Source organism: Sander lucioperca, chromosome 9 (genome assembly GCF_008315115.2).
Source record: "Sander lucioperca isolate FBNREF2018 chromosome 9, SLUC_FBN_1.2, whole genome shotgun sequence".
Classification (NCBI taxonomy): Eukaryota; Metazoa; Chordata; class Actinopteri; order Perciformes; family Percidae; genus Sander; species Sander lucioperca.
This window is the reverse complement of record NC_050181.1, coordinates 14,296,081-14,316,756: the sequence shown is the minus strand read 5'-3', so window position 1 is coordinate 14,316,756 and position 20,676 is coordinate 14,296,081. Positions and strand designations below refer to the sequence as shown.

Here is a 20,676-nt window from a genome sequence, read left to right as displayed (position 1 = left end):
ACAATTCAAAATCAATATTTGGCGTTTTGGCGATTTATCTATATCATACAATAACACAAACTAAATAACAGAGAAAGCACGAGACCATCAACTCCTGTGTTCTGCGCGGTATAATTAGTGTTTTTGTAGTACTTGTTATTGGTGTTGCAGCTGTTGTAGTTTTTCCATCTATTACAACAGGTGTAAAATATGAAGAGAAATGGTTGCAATTTAGTTAGTTAAATTAGAAAATGTCGTCATGACAAAAGTTGATTTAGAAATTGTGGGTGTTGTAGTGTTCAGATTTGTTGTAAGCAAATGGTGTTGAGACTGCAAAGTCTCAATTGTATCATTATTTTACATCATATGATCATCTGTTACTGCTGACAAAAAAAAACCAACTATATTAAGTACTGTAAACCTTCACATTTTTCAGATAAAACTCTTTGACATTTCAATAAAGTCCAACCAATGACCTAATTTAAAATTGACAAAAATAAAGTTGTTTTTTAGTACTTACTTGTCACAAATGTTGGTGGTGTTTCAACTGTGGTAGTGTTCAAATCTGTTGTACCATTTTGTGTTGAATCTGAAAAAAAAAAAATAATTCAAAATTATAATATAGTATTCATCATTTAAAAATGTATAACTTTTTTTTTTTTTGTTAAATGTGTTACCCATGCCTAATTTCTAAATCACTTACTGGTAACTGCAGTTGTTGGTATATCTGTGGGTGTAGTAGTGTCAAGTGTTGAATCTAGAACAATAAAAACATTTACTTAATTTGTTTTGTGGCACAGCTTCTAGAAATTCTGTATTGACCCGACTATAAGACGTTTTACCCCCCTATAAATAGATTGTCCTATATTTTTTTGATCTAGACTTTTAAACACCAATACACATCCAGAGCAACAGGTGGCGCCAAATAGCAGTAACCTCAATGTCTGGAGCCGTCAATCAAAACTCACAACAACACTTCTTGAGGCCGTATGGATTGTGCAATAATAATATTATCATGGTGTTCTGTTTATGTGGCCTGTGGCTGTCACTGATTTGCACTTTGCTTACATGTGGATGGTTTTTGCTCTATTTATTTAGTCTGTTTTTATTGTTCCTATTCATGAAATTTCTGTCTTATTGTTCTATTTATTGATTTAAATTTTTTGTCATGCTAACTTTAAGATGATGGTGATAAACGCAGCAGTGTCATCAAACAACTGCAAAGCAGCAAATAAATATGTTGTCACAGAATGTTATGAATGAAGATGGAGAGCCCAATAAGACCTTCTTTGGTGTTTCTTAATATGTTGTATTATTTTCTAACAAAAAATATTTTTTTATTAAAAAAAGATTTGGTCATCATGAAGTCTTTTTCCAAAAGATGAGTCTTGAAATAAAGGAGGAGGGGGGTGTTGCAGCAATAGGTGTCTGTAAAGATGACTTGTTATTACTTGTTATATGCTAAAAATACTTAATGTTACATTAAGTGTGATTCGAAAAATTGTGACATTTTTTATCCAAAGTTAGCATTGTTTCAGATGTTTGTGTTATACATTTTCACATTAACCTGGGCAACATAACTTGTCATAAACATGTCATAGCAGGCCTAATGATCAAACTTAAAGAAACTATTGAATTGTATGTGTTAAAATTACAATAAACTGTCATAAGTGGTTGTTTTTTAAAAATTGGCTGTCATGAGACCATTTCAATTGTCATGAATATTTTCCTTAACCTAAAGTCAAGTGAAACAATTTGGACTTGTCATAAAGATGTCATAAAGTTTGATTTCACTAGTAAATGCTTTTATAACTGTGTCATGAATAATTCCCTTGACATCAGATCAAGTACTGCACTTTATACTATAACAATTATTTCTAAGCACTTAGAGAGAGGTAAAATTTGATAAACAACAACTAGTTATGGAATGTTACGCCATCTTTTGAAAACCGTACTGGTAACTGCAGATGTTGGTGATGATGTGGGTGTTGTGGTGTTTGGATGTGTTGTAGCAATAGGTGTTGAATCTGAAAAGAACGTTTTATAATGAACAAACGGTCATCAAGTATGACAATATGAAAGGCATGGTCACATCCAAATGGAACGGTCATTTTGTTACCATATGTTATTGCTTGCAATACAAACCAAATCTATTCCAACCCAAATTACTTTCTATAAAGTTTTACTACATATTCTATGGACAAGTAGGTCACATAATTATTTCTAAGCTCTTACTTGTTACAGTTGTTTGTGTTGTGGTAACTGCTGTCACACCTGTTGTAGCAACTGTTGTTGAATCTGAAAAGATAAGTTCACTGTCTTTTACGTATGTTAAGCTGAAGGTAGACCTGGCAAGTCAATTAAGACAATAGCTGCCTTGTTATAGGAAGGGGTCAGTGTATCTTTTGGTCATTCGATTTTCATTTCATAAACAGGTGTTAAAAAACAAAAAAAGATTGGTTATTTGATTTTTGTTTTAAATACAAAATTTGAAATTGAAATACAAGGCGTTTTTTCATATATAACAAAAAAATACAAAAATATAACAAAAAATAAAATCACTCACAAATAGAAACGAAAAAAGGACTGTTTTTTCATATTCAGAGACTGGATGTTGTCATTTCCAATGCAACAGCACCAGTGTATCAGTGTTGCTTTCAGCACAAGCTAAAATTACTTTGGAACATAGACTGTTAATATTAATATGTACAGTCTATGCTTTGGAACCCTACTCTGATGATGTTTGAGCAGACCTTTATTTCAAAATGTCACATTTATTTATTTCCCTCTACCTGCCTCCCTCCTCCGATTCTCCGTCTCTTAATACCGGCATTATGCAACATGACCCCACACAAATTGCAACAGAAACTCTTTCAACTGATCTGGTCTCATAAAAGTCTCCTCTATAACATGAAAGTCCTAAGAAATCCAAGTGGTGGAAAGTATTGAAAAATACTGAAATCAGTAATGCCAGTTTCCCATTGCAGCCTATTGTTAAAGAGACACTACAGGTGAATAGGGAAAATATTTAAACTAACAGATATCTCCATTAAACTTCCCCAGTTGATTATTTACATTAAGACAATCTCTTGTATTACAAAAATTCTGAACGTGTATGTTTAATTATACAAATGACTGAGGCATTATCTAATTGAAAAACTTGTTAAACATATGAAGCATGTCAAGTGTGCAAAAAATGTCATAGGAGCCATACCCTAAACCCAACAGGAAGTCCGCCATTTTGAAATGAAAGTTAGAAATTAGTGCAATTATGGCCATTTCCACATGTCGTTCTTTAATGAACTCCTCCTAGAGATTTTATCCAATCACCTTCAAATTTGGTCTGTGCCATCTTAAGACGTTAAAGATGAAATGGTATTAAAAGAAAAACTTTTCGTCATAGGGCATGGCCGTGAAGGAGCGGCCATTTTGTGTGTTCCACCATCGAAACAGGAAGCAAGCGTAACTTGAGTGTACATTGTCCAATTGGCTCGAAATATTTCAGGATTCATAAGAGTCCAACCCTGAGGACATATAAAGGCCGATATTTACTCAAAGTCATAGCACTCCCTAGTGCCAACAGGAAGTTGTCCTAAAAGTCAAGGTGCTATACTTCAACGGACTCCTCCTAGAGATTCCATCAGATCGACTTCAAATTTGCTCTGTCTCATCTTAAGACCTTAATGATGAAAAGTTATTAAAAGAAAAACTTTTCGTCAAAAGGTGTGGGCGTGGCATGGCGGCCATTTTGAGCATTTATCGATGAACGAAGAAGTTGTTGTAACTTTAGTGTACATAGTCCAATTTGGCCGAAATTTCTAACGATTGACAAGTGTCCAGGCCTGAGGTCATTTATAAGCCAAAATTGACTTATGGTCATAGCGCCCCCCGCTGGCAACAGGAAATCAGCCTTATATGACAAACATTATCCGATTTACATGAAACTTATGTGTGGTCGACATGTGATACTGAGCCACCCCCTGTACTTTAACCACGCCCACTTACTACGGACATGCCCCCTTTAATAACATTTGATCCGTTTAAGGTAGAGTCTTGTGTGAGGTGTCACTGAACTCAGCAGAGAGTTCCTTCTTCATTGGTGATGGTTTGGCCCGCCACCTATGTTTAAACCACGCCCCTTTCATAACTGGTGACCCATTTAAGGTAGAGTCTTATCTGAGATATCAATTAACTCAGCAGAGACTTCCTTATTTATTGGTAAAGGTTTGCCCCGACCCCAATGCTTTGGCCCCGCCCCCTTTCATGCGTGTCTGAGTGCCATGCAAATGCACAGTCGCAAGGAGCATCGTCCACCAGTAACCGCAACATGCGCAGAGGAGTGAGGGCCCGTCCAAGGCGGCTTGCAGCTTTAATTTCAGGATGTATTTCATAGCCATGTAAAGATGTGCAAAAAAAATGGATGATCAGTCGCTCAGGAAGTTGGGCTACAAGTTTCCCTCAACTGCAGAATCAATCGCTGCAAAGTGGAAGCTAACTTCAGCGTGGTGTCAGATGAGTCCATACAGTCAATGGTCACATCATGTTTGAGCAATTTTCAGCAAAACATCTCCTCACATTTCTTGCAGAAAATCCTCTTGCACCCCCACTTCCCTGTGATATGCGCGCAGAGATTTCTGCACATGACAGGCCTTTTTTTCGCCATGTCTAAAATCACATCAGAGTAAGAATCAAAAGTCATTTTAGCCTATGCTGAAAGCAACACTGGTACTATGGTACTGGCGCTGTTGCCTTGGAAATGACAACAATCAGTCTCAGAATATAAATAAAACAGGCCTTTTTTTATTTCTGTTTTCTAGTGATTTTATTTATTTTTTTTAATTTCTCTCATCCGCTTTTGACCATGAAAAGGAAAAATGCCTTGTATTTCAATTTTCAAATTTTGTATTTTAAAATGAAAATCAAACAACCATTCGTTTTTTGTTTTTTAATACCTGTTTATGAAATGAAAATTGAATGACCAAAAGATACACTGACCGAAGAGTAATGTAAAAGTAAAAGTTTTGAAGCACGTGTTGTTGTTGACAATGTGGGTGTTGTAGTATCCACATGTGGTGTAACAGTAGGTGCTGGGGCCGTGTACTTTTTCGTTCATTCGATTTTCATTTCATAAACAGTATTAAAAAACAAAAAACGAATGCTTATTTGATTTTTGTTTTAAAATACAAAATTTGAAATTGAAATACAAGGCATTTTTTTCATTTTCATGGACAAAAGGGGATGGGAGAAATTAAAAATATGCTGTGATTTTCATTTTCTATTTCATATAACAAAAATAAAATCACTCGAAAATAGAAATGAAAAAAGCCTGTTATTTTCATATTCAGAGACCGGATGTTGTCATTTCCAAGGCAACAGCGCCAGTGTAGCCACCAGTGTTGCTTTCAGCCCAGGCTAAAATTACTCTGGAAACATACTCTTGATAATGCTTGGGGGGAATTTTATTTCATAATGTCACATTTATTTATTACCCTCTCTCCCTGCCTCCCTCTGACTCTCTGTCTCTACCCGCAGTAGATAACTTTCCCAAGAGAGTCGAACCAGCTGAGGAAATACAATTTCAGTTCACGGCTGTAACGTTACCGTTACGCCACCGTTACCAATCCCAGCAAACTTTCTGTTGCTTGCTGATCTGGCAGAGAGTCACCGGGGGTTCGGGATCAGATCATGGGGATCAGACCTCCGGTGCTGGGTCTAATATTCTAATATTAGCTGCTGCAGCTAGCTAGCAGCTAGCCTCCAGCCTTGTGACCTCGGTCCCTGCGGTTCGCTGCCCGGTGCTGACTGACTCTGATCCGTCTGCAGAGCTGGCGTTATTTTCTTTTGTTTGCAGATAGTGATATGCTATGATGCACTGATGTCAGGCAGGCTTGCTAGTTGCTTTTAGTCGAAGTCTGTGAGATAACAAAACTTCCTTTGAATATAACGTGCATATAAATAGATGGAATAAATAAAAGTAAAACATATGTATTTAGGCTATTGAACTATAATGACTAATGCGTATGTTCATATGTATTGCCTCACTTATGTATTTCATGATCTATTTCATAGCCATATTTATGTAAAGGGGGGCAAAAAATGGATGATCAGTCGCTCAGGAAGTTATAGGCTACAGTTTCCCTCAACTGCAGCCGGGACATTCTAAAACGCTTAACGTGAAAAAGCTTAACATGGTTTAATCTACCTAAACAATGATCAATCAGATATCAGTCAGTTATCAGTCAGATAACGTCCATAATAATTGGACTTTGGGTTAGATTTTTTGACGTGATTGAAGTGTGCTGCGACCAGTGGTTTACCACCAGTTGGTTTTCACAGATGGGCCCCAGGCAGGTTGGGGTGCTGTTCACCTAGCGCTCCGTCAGATCTTGCCCTGAACTAGAGTTTAGATTCTCTGCCCGAGCCCGCTAGCACTCCGTCAGATCTTGCCCTGAACTAGAGTTTAGATTCTCTGCCCGAGCCCGAGCCCGACCTTAGCCCGACCCGAGCCCGGCCCTGGCCGTTATTTTCCGCCACTATCCTTGGGCCGGGCCAGGCCCTTGATCAAGCAACAGTTTTTTTTTTTATCATTACTTTATTAGCCTAATTGGGTGGGGAGAAAGCTATGCCATAATCAGAAATATTATCTATATAGGCTATATTTAGGCCAAAGTAACAAATGTGTCCAAAAAGTTACACAAGTTGGACTACAGTTACAAAATGCAACACGTGTCATGCGCAGAGTCTCCTCCTCTCACACACATCACACCGGGGCTGCTGGGCTGTATGGTGTAGCTTAAGTGCAACATGGAGCTTGAGGATGTAAAGAAAAAAAGAATAACAGCAGAATTACCTTTGAGGAAAGTCGGAGGTATGGAACCATTTTAAACAAGTCGTGGGCAGTGACAACATATGTGTCGGCTTTGTCGAGTGCATTAGGCTAAGTGCGGCACGCTGCTCGCCTATGACAGCAAATAAAACGGGGACTTGGATGATGAACAAACACATGAAGCAGGCTCGTCGTGGCAAAAAAGATGATAGTCAGCCTTCAACGTCCTCTTTTGTTACTTCTCCAAGCATGAGGGCAAGGCAAGCCCTCACAGAGAAATGCGTTGCGTTTTTTTTTTTTTTTTTACGTTTCTTCATTCGGATCCATTTGCGATCCATTCCATTCTGAATAAACAAACAACGCAGTTTACATGCTTCGCTCTCATTATTCATTAAGATCATTTTAAACAGATTTCTGCAGTTCAAACAACTCTGAATTGTAGTTGAGAACGTCAGTTATAACGGCCCACGTATTAAAAAAGTGTTGGGTTAAAATTGGGCTCGGGCTCATAATTCCAGTTAATGTGTCGGGCCCGGCCCGGCTCAGACACAACGTGCACGGGCTCGGGTTGGGTCGGGCTTGATTTTTTGGGCCCGATCTAAGCTCTACCCTGAACTGAGAGGTCATCGTCTATGTCAGGATCAACAGCACAGTGGTGGCAGCCAATGTGAAAACTGGCAACCAGGCTGTAGCTGTGGGCACATCCCCTCTTCTGCCCGCTCAGAGCGGTGCATATGCCGGGCTGCTAACTCAGCAACAGTCATTGTGTTGAGAGGGACCACACCAATGGGAGTGGAGGCTCCACCCTTGGGTGTTGCTTCAGCGAAGGACAAGAGGACAGACGGTGTCTACTCTTCTTCTCCCTAGGAATGTCAGTCCTGGGTTGGGACTGGGTTGGGATGCTCTGGCATGAAAGTAAAGGAAGGTGCCCTGGTGGCTCACCTGGTTGAGCGTGCACCCCATGTGCAAAGGCTCATTCCCTGCCGCAGCAGCCCAGGTTTGATTCCTGCGGCCCTATGCTGCCACCTATGGGCTCAGGGTCTGCTTTATGCCTCTCCTCCTTCTGCTCTCCTCCAGCCTCTTCTCTGAGAATTCAGGCTGACGGAGTGTGACTACATCTGGCAGCTCCTCTTTGGCCCCCCACGATGTGGTTTTAGGTTATACCTCCCCTCTTGCACAGGGTGGCTTGGGTCCCCCGCCCCAGAGGGTGTTGCTGCGTGGGAACAGGTTCCGCCCCTTCCTGGCAGGGTGCTTGCCACATGTGTATGTTCACCAGGTGGTTCCCTACCCGGCAACAGCAGCGTGCCTCCTGACGTTTCTACTGACTCAGCTGGAGGCAGGAAAATCGGTTGCAACCCTGCAAGGAATTTTGGCAGTGGTCTAGGCAGTGTGTGTTTGTGCTTCCACACTGCATGAGCATGACGGCTCCCTGATTTCCTGATTTCTTAGAGGCTTCCTAAGGCTGGCGGTCATAAGTCCAGTCCTTTAGTCTCTCTTTGGGTTTGACCATGGTCCTTGGAGCACTTCTGCATCCTTCCTGATCTGAAGTGGCTCTCTCTTGACACTGGGTTACTCTGGCATACCTTTGCCTGAAGAGCAGGCAAGTTCCATGATCTGCCTGTTCAAAAGTAGCAGTTAAGGATGGGGTTCTTGCAAGATGGGGCCGGTTTATCCTTTACCCCGATCCAGCATTCCTGAAAGAGGTTTCATCTGGGTTTCATCACTCTCCTCTCCTGAAAAAGCTCGGCTGGTAGAGTGACCCCAGTTCACGTTTCACCCGGTCAGGGCCCTGGCGGAATACATGAAGTGCACTTGGGCCCTCAGGAAGACTGTCCAGCAGTCATTCTGCTTCCGGTCGTCTGGGCGTACATTTGTCAAAGCCATGGCATACACTATTGAACAGGCGTATACATTTTGGGGTGTGCCTGTCCCTTCCTGGGTACTGGGGCATTCAACCCTTGGCGTTGCTACCTCGTGGGCTTATGGTGGCAAGCCTCCCACGCTGCTATATGTACAGCAGCCACATGATCATCTCTGTCCACCTTCATTTGCTGAATGTGGCAGCCAGCCCCTCCTTTGTGAGTGTGTGCTGGTTGTGTCATGTTGATGGATTACTAAGCCTTGGTGGCTATGTGTTCATCTCACCGGTTTGTTGTCTCCCTGATCAGCTGAGCACTTTGCAGGCTGACCGGAGTGGCCTTTTTGTTTAGTTGTCGGCCTTGAACAAAGAAAAGGTGCAGGCCTCTACAGTATGTGTTCCTTGGGTCGGTCTTGCATCTTGCAGCCTACTCCCAGCAACCCCTCTGACTCTCAGGCTTGGCCTTTGTGACTTGCAGGGCCTTGACCTGGTTGATGGTTCATAGTGTTTTTTAGAACAGTTCATTATAACTTTTTTTACACTTTCTGGGCTTGGGCAGCACTGTCTCCTCACGGGATGTCTTAAAGAGTTCCCTGTACATATGGAATATGTAACGGTGGAGATATAGTCTTGATACGATAGAGAACGCTCGGTTACGTTTTAACCTTGGTTGTCTGAGTGAATAGACGATCTCACCAGCTGTAGGTCGCTTGGAGATGTGACTATCAGTGATTCAACACCAGCACACGCGCTTTATAGGAAATAGCATAGGGTGTGGCTGGGCAAGCCAGTGTATCTTAAAGAAGTATCCATGTACATAAGGAATATGTAACTTCACTCAGAGAACAAAGGTTACAACGTAACCGAGCGTTGTAGCAACTGTTGTTGAGTCCGAAAAGACCATTTCACTGTCATAATTATGTGTTTACCTGAAAATAGATCTGACAAGTAAATTAAGACAACAGCCTTGTTATAGGAAAGAAAAAGTAATGTAAGAATTGTTGTGAAGCACTCACTTGTTGTTGACATTGAGGGGTTGTAGTGTTGTTACACATCGCGGATCAAATTCTTCGTAAAAGTCGTTATATTGTTTTGGGGACAATGACATGGCTGGATAGCTAGCTTGTCTTGTTGTTCAACATACTGTCAAATTAGTTTTACTGATTGCCAACTGTACACAATGTTATTGACTTTGGATCTTGCTAGCATAACGTTAGCTTTCTGTCTCGTAGCTAAACTGAAGGGTTCTATCAGCTGAGAGGACTATATAAATATCTCTGGTTGCTAAGGGAGGCAAGTCATATCTATGGTCCTTCCTAATTCCTGGGGAGTCTACACCGTTTGCATTGCATAAGAACCTGATGGATGGGAATGATAGTTCCAGGTATTAGTCAAACCGTCAGGCGTACCCAGGGAAACAGAGTTATTGTTTGGATAAACTTTAGATTTCGATTGTAAAACTAATTAAAATATGAACTAATGTTTTAAAAATATGTTATTTGGCAAGTGACCATGGTATAAGCGGGTTAATGCCCTTCGAGGTGTCCATTGTCAGGTATTAATGGACTTCGACGGAGGCTGCGCATCGGACGGTTCACGCCTCACCGTCGTCCATTAATACCTGACAATGGACACCTCGTCGGGCATTAACCCTTACGTGTAGAATCTCAAAAGAACATTTTACAGTCATAGGTAACACTTTATTTGAAAGGGTGTGCATAAGACTGACATGAGAACGGTCATCAACATGGAGTCTTAATAACTGTTTATGACTGACATTAAGTGTAAATTATGACATTTTTAATTGTTTGAGATATTTGTGTTATGACAATTTGGCATTAACCTAGACAACATAACTTGTCGTAAACATGTCATAGCAGGCCTAATGATCAAACTTAAATAAACTATTTAAATGTATGTGTTAACATCTATCTAATAAAGCGGGACGCCTCTGTGTGTGTTTGTGTATGTATGTATGTAAGTGTGTGTGTGTGCGTCTTTTTTTTAAATATCTCACGAACCGTTCATCCAATCTACTTCACACTTGGTTTCCTGGGTACCCAATGAATTTGGGATTTGGATTTTGGAGCAATTTGGACAGCATTGGATATTGGATATTAAAAATTAAAATAAACATTCAAACAATAAACTGCTGGTGCAGCACACAGCACGCAACATGCTCTTGACACGCTCTGGACAGCAGCGGTGGTGGGGAGGTTTACCGGCTTGGGCTGCGCTTCACTTTTTGCTGCTTCTAGCATAACATTCTTCATGTTCCTGGAGCACGAGCGGATCGCTGCGAGGAACATCGCAAATGTTGTGTTGAATAAGGTTGGAATAAAAAGGCGCTACGTAACGCTGGCTTTTCCGTGACCTCTCAATAACACGAAAAAAATCCCTTTGGTCCTACAGCCCACTAGTCCGACGTCCCTTTGTTTTGATAAAAATAAACCCACTGCTCCAACATGCCATTGTTCCGACCATACAGGCTTTTGTGGATCACCTCCCATAATCTAAAATCTGAATCAACAATAACAAGCGAAATTACTTTTCTCTAGCTTATTAACACATTTAAATGTTTATCTTTGAAAAACTGGAGCGTGGGAGAAATGACATGGCACCTGTACAAGTTGGCCACCTCTGCAGAACAAAGGGTTGTGGTAGAGACATTTGGTGTCAGCGAGACAACCGTTCACCGCTGTGTATACGCGGTGAGCAGGGCCATACGATTTAAGCTGTTGAACCAATTCGGCAATTTACCCAACGTGGCTGAGGCACAGGCTATAACGTTAAAGCGCTCTGCAACTCCACTGTGCACCTTGTGCCACAAGTGTACGGCGCACTGGATGGGAACCATATGCTGAGCCTTCCCCCATCCGAAGGATACTGGGCTATGGTCATGTGAGTTACATGTTCGCAACGTCACAACTTATTCGGCAAAGCTGTTTCCATCTCCCATTTTGCGCATTAACTCTTTTTCGAAAAAGGCAAAAAACACCTCAAGCCAGGGTACTTTTTTTGCGAATTTGAGGATTTTTTTTTATCTTGCCATTTCCATCAACATTTTCTAATGCGATACTTTAAAATGCTCATTAAAATACGTTGATGAAAACATGACTACTGTCTTCCTCTGATGTAGACGTAGTCTACACTGTAAGTCAGTAGTAGGATATAAAGTGGAGATGCATATTAAGTGGTTCAGGGTCCTTCTGTAAGTAATTTTGGGGTACAATTTGGTTTTGGAGAATTCTACAAGCAGCAATACCACAGGCCAAGCAATCGGCCCGTTCCAAACAGGCACATTTTCAACGGGCACTGTAGTTACAATAAACTGCCATCAGTGGTTGGTTTTCTTACATTGGTTGTCATGAGACCATTTCAATTGTGTCATGAATATTTTCCTTAACCTAAAGTAAAGTGAAACAATTTGGACTTGTCATAAAGATGTCAGAAAGTTTGATTTCACTATTAAATACTTTTTTTTTTACGTTTTTACCATAGACTTTACATGCCAAAAGACACTTCTATAGTGACTAAATGTTTGAGGTACATCAACTTACAAGTCGGAACACTTAAATAGTCTTTATTTAAATCATTATGTTTAAAAAGTTGTAACATGTAATAATAGCTGAATCCAGAGTTCTTTAACTAGGCAGACCCACGGGGCAGATCCGCCATGCACTGCAGGCTCATATGACGGTTGTCCCGAGTTCCTGTAGCTGTAATAATGGATATAATGGCTGTAACTCATCATGTGTATTATCTTATAATACACCCAAGGGCTGTATGCTGTAGAGCCTTTAACGTGTATGTCACATTTTTAATGTCTCTATTTCCAAACTGCAGTCAAAAAAAAAATCGGATCTGGGAAAATATCGGAATTGAGCATTAAGGACTGTCTGATTGTAGCCGAATACTTCTTGAGGCCGTATGGGTTGTGCAATAATAATATCATGGTGTTCTGTTTATGTGACCTGTGCTCTTATTGATTTGCACTTTGCACACTTGAGGATGGCTGTTGTTTTTTTATCTATTTATTAAGTCTGTTTTTATTGTTCCTATTTATTTAATGTCTGTCTCATTCTATTTATTGATTTATTATTTTATTTGTTAACGTCCCAAACAAAGCACGTCGTAAGTAGTAAAAATTAGCAAACAAATGACAGGAAGTTTTGATGAACTTTAAGATGGTGATAAACCAAGCAGCAAATTAATATGTTGTCATATTATTTTCGAATAAAAATATTTTCTTTATTAAAACAAGACTTGGTCCTCATTGAGTCCAAAAGATTCCAAAAGATGAGTCTAAAAAGGGGGGGGGGGTGATGTTGTAGCAATATGTGTCTGTAAAGATGACTTTAGTGTTACATGCTTTTGCTGAATGCAAAGCACAACTGAACCTTGATGATGTTATGTGAGGATTTGTTTGGTGCATTTTCAGGTAAGACTGAAATATTTCTTCACTGCAGATAATTCAACATATTATAACACATTTTTTGAAAAATACTTACTCGTTACAATTGTTGTAGCAGTTGTGGTGTTTGAATCAGTTGTAGTGACAGGTGTTGAATCTAAAGAGAAAATTATACAGTTATTCATCTGCCATTTTCAAAAGTAATGTCCTTCAAATTAAAATGCCAAACAAATGTCAAATAGAGGACCGGTAGCCATGACTTATAAATACTGCTAACAGTTGGTGGTATTAAATAACTATGTCCATGTTCGGACACAGTTATTTAGGAGTGATTTTTTACAGCGGGGAGATGGGGGTGTCCGAGTATGACCAAGGGTAGTACTCGGCTAATCTACCAGTATTAGCTTCCTTTTGCTGGCTCTTGTAAAGACAAAGCTAAAGTAAATATTGTCCATTCAGTCTTACTTGTAGGTGTTGGAGAGGGTGTTGTCACAGGACAAGCTGTGAAGTCTGATGGAGGACAAAGAGAGTAGACATTAAGTAGAATAGAAATCTTGCAAATCTGCTTTTCCAGATGTGAATTTTGCTCATTTGGTGAAATTATTGTTCATTAATTATAAACAGTGCCAACCACAGATGTAATAAAAGACACTGTAAATTATGCACAATGCGAGGCTTTGGCCATGATTGCTATTAGAATTGTTGCACCGTATTACATGTCAAAGTTATTAACTAAATTCTTTTAAAATAGTTGCTTAAACTTGCTTACTGTATTGACCAGCAGGCTGGCAGTATTGTCCATCAGGAGGAATGGCATTGATACATCCACATGTGTCAGTGATGTTATCACAGGATCCATACAGGAAACAATGGTCACATGGCCAACGATACTGATCCTCACATAAACACTGGTAACCACCACTGCTCGGATAGCAAACTGGAAACATGGGTATTCATCAGTGTTTTTAAAGAACACAATAACAAGTGCTTTTTTGTGAAAACATTTGATGTAAAGCCAAACAAATGTTTTCGATCTAAAATGTTGTAATGTAAAAGCAAAGTGTGCGAAAGAAAGCACCGATTGTAAAATAACAAAAAAAACAGGGTTTTGTAAGCACCCTATTCACACGGGACTAGTATTACCAAGGAACCTCATGTGATTCAGAAATTACCCTCCCACGTCTGTGTTTTCTGCGGCACATTTTGCACAGGATAAGTGAAGTCTGTTTTTAGTTGAATTTACTGACATAATCCTGCACATATGATGGCAAGGCTTTCCTTTATAATTTCCAACGCAGCCAACACAACCCCAAATCACAGAGATGCCAATTCACACAAGACTAATATTATCACACAACCTCTGTGTTTGGCGAAATACGGTAGGTAATTTGCAGTGGAACTTTTGTTTGACAAATTACAGATATGGCAGATTCACATGGATTTAAGATCACGACCACCTCCGCAATTATTACAAATAACCAGAGGACCCCAGGTAAATCTAGTCTGGTACCGATAGAGCTTTGAGAGAGCATACAAAATAAATGATGGTACAAACAAGTTGTGTACAGTCACTATTCCTACCTGTAGAAATGTTGGCCTCAGAGATTTTGATATGGTTGTTGATGCTGAAGGGGTAACTGATGCTTCTCAGAGTCGTCCTCAGTTGATTTATTAGCATAACATCTGTGGTGTTCAACTCAACAGAAATGATGTATTCATATAGAATTGGAGGAGCTGCAGAGAGAGAAATTAAAAGACAGAAAGGAAAGATAGTCTCTTGTTTCACAATAAAGGTTGCTGGATATACCAAGCAAACTTTTCTTCCTGGAGAACGAGCGGATCGCTGATAGGAATATCGCCAGTGGTGGAGGAAGTACTGAATCTCAGTACTGAAGTAAAAGTACAAATAACCACAGACATATTTACTTTAGTAAAAGTAGAAGTACCACAATGACAACCCTACTTAAGTAAAAGTAAAAAGTACCTGATTTTAAATGTACTTTAAATATTAAAAGTAAAAGTACTTGCATAACGATTTATTCGCTTAATCTTATTTGCATGTTACCAAAAAAAAAGTTGGTTATTTGGTTAGTTTGCACCTTGGTCAGTGAGAGCACTGTGTCTGATTTACAAAGGGGTGGTTCAGTTATTTTGATGCTGAGCTTCGACAGTATCCATACTGTCCACTACCACAAACAAGGCCTGGATTTAAAAAAAGTTCCTATCCTAACCAGCATAAAACGGAAATATGTCGTTAGAATCGGAATGCGGTTGGTTTTATTCATGGATGTATTTTAAGACGTTTTTTTTAATTTTTATTTCACTTCAAATAAAGTGTGTGAAGCAGCGGAAATGGGGAGACGGATGTGAAGAGGTCCATATATAGATACAAACGTGTCTTACGCAGCCTGGCGGAGAAGTAAACGACACTGTGGACAGAAATAGATGGCAACTATGATTTAAAAACGGGAATAATAAAAAGCAAACATTTTCACTTTTACCGAAGGCTGTATTACCGAGGGTCAGCGGCGCAGTGCTCGGGCTCTGGAGCACCGGAGCCGGCTTGGAAGCCGATGAAGGATCAAAGGTGCCCCATATATACTGTATCTATGGCAACCAAGCTTCACTGGTGAGACAAACGTGTGACAGTCAGGAAGACGTTTTGGCAGGGGGGAAAACTGATCAGAAAATGTAACGGAACGTTGTAGAAATGTAGTGGAGTAGAAAGTATAGATAATTGCTGCAAAATGTAAAGAAGTAAAAGTCAAAAGTATGCACTATGGATTCTACTTAAGTAAAGTACAGATACGTGAAAAATGTACTTAAGTACAGTAACTAAGTATTTCTACTTCGTTACATTCCACCACTGAATATCGCAAATGTTGTGTTGAATAAGGTTGTGATTTGTGCCACTTTCATATGTAGTCCAAATCCGTTACAGGTAGGATAATTAAAAAATGTGACCTGAGTCTGGACAGTCAGATCGGCATTCATGCGACTCTTTCGTCACTCTAGAGTAACCGTCGTCACAATTCTGCGTTGAGAACAGCAAGCCCCCAGGAACAGCAGCAAGCTTTGATGCAGACATGGGCATAGCAGCCAACGGTGGAATTGCAACATTTTTACTGTAGACTTTACATGGCAAAAGACACATCTATATATCAGTGAATAACTGTTTGAGGTACATCAACTTGGATGGTTGTTGTTTTTTTCTCTGATTATTAAGTCTGTTTTTATTGTTCCTATGTATTTAATGTCTGTCTCATTCTATTTATTGATTTATTATTTTATTTGTTAACGTCCCGAACAAAGCACGTCATAAGTAGTGAAAATTAGCAAACAAATGACAGGAAGTTTTGATGATCTTCAAGATGGTGATAAACACATTTGTCAAACTGCCAAGCAGCAAATTAATATGTTGTCATATTATTTTCCAATAAAAATATTTTCTTTATTAAAACGAGATTTGGTCCTCATTAAGTCTTCTTTCCAAAAGATGAGTCTTAAAAGGGGGGGGGGGTGATGTTGTAGCAATATGTGTCTGTAAAGATGACTTTAGTGTTACATGCTTTTGCTGAATGCAAAGCACAACTGAACCTTGATGATGTTATGTGAGGATTTGTTTGTTGCATTTTCAGGTAAGACTGAAATATTTCTTCACTGCAGATAATTCAACATATTATCACGTATTTTTTGAAAAATACTTACTCGTTACAATTGTTGTAGCAGTTGTGGCGTTTGAATCAGTTGTAGTGACAGGTGTTGAATCTAAAGAGAAAATTATACAGTTATTCATCAGCCACTTTCAAAAGTAATATCCTTCAAATTAAGATGGTTTATTGAAAAATGCCAAACAAATGTCAAATAGAGGACCGGTAGCCATGACTTATAAATACTGCTAACAGTTGGTGGTATTAAATAACTATGTCCATGTTCGGACACAGTTATTTAGGAGTGATCTTTTACAGCGGGGAGATGGGGGTGTCCGAGTATGACCAAGGGTAGTACTCGGCTAATCTACCAGTATTAGCTTCCTTTTGCTGGCTCTTGTAAAGACAAAGCTAAAGTAAATATTGTCCATTCAGTCTTACTTGTAGGTGTTGGAGAGGGTGTTGTCACAGGACAAGCTGTGAAGTCTGATGGAGGACAAAGAGAGTAGACATTAAGTAGAATAGAAATCTTGCAAATCTGCTTTTCCAGATGTGAATTTTGCTCATTTGGTGAAATTATTGTTCATTAATTATAAACAGTGCCAACCACAGATGTAATAAAAGACACTGTAAATTATGCACAATGCGAGTCTTTGGCCATTATTGCTATTAGAATTGTTGCACCGTATTACATGTCAAAGTTATTAACTAAATTCTTTTAAAATAGTTGCTTAAACTTGCTTACTGTATTGACCAGCAGGCTGGCAGTATTGTCCATCAGGAGGAATGGCATTGATACATCCACATGTGTCAGTGATGTTATCACAGGATCCATACAGGAAACAATGGTCACATGGCCAACGATACTGATCCTCACATAAACACTGGTAACCACCACTGCTCGGATAGCAAACTGGAAACATGGGTATTCATCAGTGTTTTTAAAGAACACAATAACAAGTGCTTTTTTGTGAAAACATTTGATGTAAAGCCAAACAAATGTTTTTGATCTAAAATGTTGTAATGTAAAAGCAAAGTGTGGGTAAGAAAGCAGCGATTGTAAAATAACAAAAAAAACAGGGTTTTGTAAGCACCCTATTCACACGGGACTAGTATTACCAAGGAACCTCATGTGATTCAGAAATTACCCTCCCACGTCTGTGTTTTCTGCGGCACATTTTGCACAGGATAAGTGAAGTCTGTTTTTAGTTGAATTTACTGACATTATCCTGCACATATGATGGCAAGGCTTTCCTTTATAATTTCCAACGCAGCCAACACAACCCCAAATCACAGAGATGCCAATTCGCACAAGACTAATATTATCACACAACCTCTGTGTTTGGCGAAATACGGTAGGTAATTTGCAGTGGAACTTTTGTTTGACAAATTACAGATATGGCAGATTCGCACGGATTTAAGATAACGACCACCTCCGCAATTATTACAAATAACCAGAGGACCCCAGGTAAATCTAGTCTGGTACCGATAGAGCTTTGAGAGAGCATACAAAATAAATGATGGTACAAACAACTTGTGTACAGTCACTATTCCTACCTGTGGAAATGTTGGCCTCAGAGATTTGTATGCGGTTGTTGATGCTGAAGGGGTAACTGATGCTTCTCAGAGTGGTCCTCAGTTGATTTATTACCGTGACATTCGTGGTGTTCAACTCAACAGAAATGATGTATTCATAAAGAACTGGAGGAGCTGCAGAGAGAGAAATTAAAAGACAGAAAGGAAAGATAGTCTCTTGTTTCACAATAAAGGTTGCTGGATATACCAAGCAAACTTTTCTTCATGTTCCTGGAGAACGAGCGGATCGCTGCGAGGAATATCGCCAGTGGTGGAGGAAGTACTGAATCTCAGTACTGAAGTAAAAGTACAAATAACCACAGACATATTTACTTTAGTAAAAGTAGAAGTACCACAATGACAACCCTACTTAAGTAAAAGTAAAAAGTACCTGATTTTAAATGTACTTTAAATATTAAAAGTAAAGGTACTTGCATAGCGATTTAATCGCTTAATCTTATTTGCATATTATCAAAAAAAAAGTTGGTTAGTTGATTAGTTTGCACCTTGGTCAGTGAGAGCACTGTGTCTAGCGACCCGTGATTTACAAAGGGGTGGTTCAGTTATTTTGATGCTGAGCTTCGACAGTATCCATACTGTCCACTACCACAAACAAGGCCTGGATTTAAAAAAAGTTCCTATCCTAACCAGCATAAAACGGAAATATGTCGTTAGAATCGGAATGCGGTTGGTTTTATTCATGGAGCTGCGTTTTGGTAGGGGGGGGAAAATGTAACGAAAATGTAACAGAACGTTGTAGAAATGTAGTGGAGTAGAAAGTATAGATAATTGCTGCAAAATGTAACGAAGTAAAAGTCAAAAGTATGCACTATGGATTCTACTTAAGTACAGATACGTGAAAAATGTACTTAAGTACAGTAACTAAGTATATCTACTTCGTTACATTCCACCACTGAATATCGCAAATGTTGTGTTGAATAAGGTTGTGATTTGTGCCACTTTCATATGTAGTCCAAATCCGTTACAGGTAGGATAATTAAAAAATGTGACCTGAGTCTGGACAGTCAGATCGGCATTCATGCGACTCTTTCGTCACTCTGGAGTAACCGTCGTCACAATTCTGCGCTGAGAACAGCAAGCCCCCAGGAACAGCAGCAAGCTTTGATGCAGACATGGGCATAGCAGCCAACGGTGGAATTGCAACATTTTTACTGTAGACTTTACATGGCAAAAGACACATCTATATATCAGTGAATAACTGTTTGAGGTACATCAACTTGGATGGTTGTTGTTTTTTTCTCTGATTATTAAGTCTGTTTTTATTGTTCCTATGTATTTAATGTCTGTCTCATACTATTTATTGATTTATTATTTTATTTGTTAACGTCCCGAGCAAAGCACGTCATAAGTAGTGAAAATTAGCAAACAAATGACAGGAAGTTTTGATGATCTTCAAGATGGTGATAAACACATTTGTCAAACTGCCAAGCAGCAAATTAATATGTTGTCATATTATTTTCCAATAAAAATATTTTCTTTATTAAAACGAGATTTGGTCCTCATTAAGTCTTCTTTCCAAAAGATGAGTCTTAAAAGTGATGTTGTAGCAATATGTGTCTGTAAAGATGACTTTAGTGTTACATGCTTTTGCTGAATGCAAAGCACAACTGAACCTTGATGATGTTATGTGAGGATTTGTTTGGTGCATTTTCAGGTAAGACTGAATTATTTCTTCACTGCAGATAATTCAACATATTATCACGTATTTTTTGAAAAATACTTACTCGTTACAATTGTTGTAGCAGTTGTGGTGTTTGAATCAGTTGTAGTGACAGGTGTTGAATCTAAAGAGAAAATTATACAGTTATTCATCAGCCACTTTCTAAAGTAATATCCTTCAAATTAAGATGGTTTATTGAAAAATGCCAAACAAATGTCAAATTGAAGACCGGTAGCCATGACTTATAAATACGGCTAACAGTTGGTGGTATTAAATAACTATGTCCATGTTCGGACACAGTTATTTAGGAGTGATTTTTTACAGCGGGGAGATGGGGGTGTCCGAGTATGACCAAGGGTAGTACTCGGCTAATCTACCAGTATTAGCTTCCTTTTGCTGGCTCTTGTAAAGACAAAGCTAAAGTAAATATTGTCCATTCAGTCTTACTTGTAGGTGTTGGAGAGGGTGTTGTCACAGGACAAGCTGTGAAGTCTGATGGAGGACAAAGAGAGTAGACATTAAGTAGAATAGAAATCTTGCAAATCTGCTTTTCCAGATGTGAATTTTGCTCATTTGGTGAAATTATTGTTCATTAATTATAAACAGTGCCAACCACAGATGTAATAAAAGACACTGTAAATTATGCACAATGCGAGTCTTTGGCCATTATTGCTATTAGAATTGTTGCACCGT

The 20,676-nt window shown here is 39.2% G+C and overlaps 1 protein-coding gene across 1 annotated transcript in view; it reads right to left on the bottom strand.

Moving 5' to 3' along the window:
* Positions 1-20,676, bottom strand: part of LOC116049941 (uncharacterized threonine-rich GPI-anchored glycoprotein PJ4664.02-like) — a 243,525-nt gene that overhangs the window by 182,787 nt on the left and 40,062 nt on the right. Inside the window, exons 41-48 of the mRNA XM_036004815.1 lie at positions 20,431-20,475; positions 20,048-20,107; positions 18,285-18,437; positions 17,473-17,640; positions 17,169-17,213; positions 14,659-14,811; positions 13,847-14,014; positions 13,543-13,587 (exon numbers count right to left, since the gene is read on the bottom strand). Coding sequence (XP_035860708.1) covers positions 13,543-13,587; positions 13,847-14,014; positions 14,659-14,811; positions 17,169-17,213; positions 17,473-17,640; positions 18,285-18,437; positions 20,048-20,107; positions 20,431-20,475 — 837 coding nt within the window. The remainder of the gene's footprint in view (positions 1-13,542; positions 13,588-13,846; positions 14,015-14,658; positions 14,812-17,168; positions 17,214-17,472; positions 17,641-18,284; positions 18,438-20,047; positions 20,108-20,430; positions 20,476-20,676) is intronic.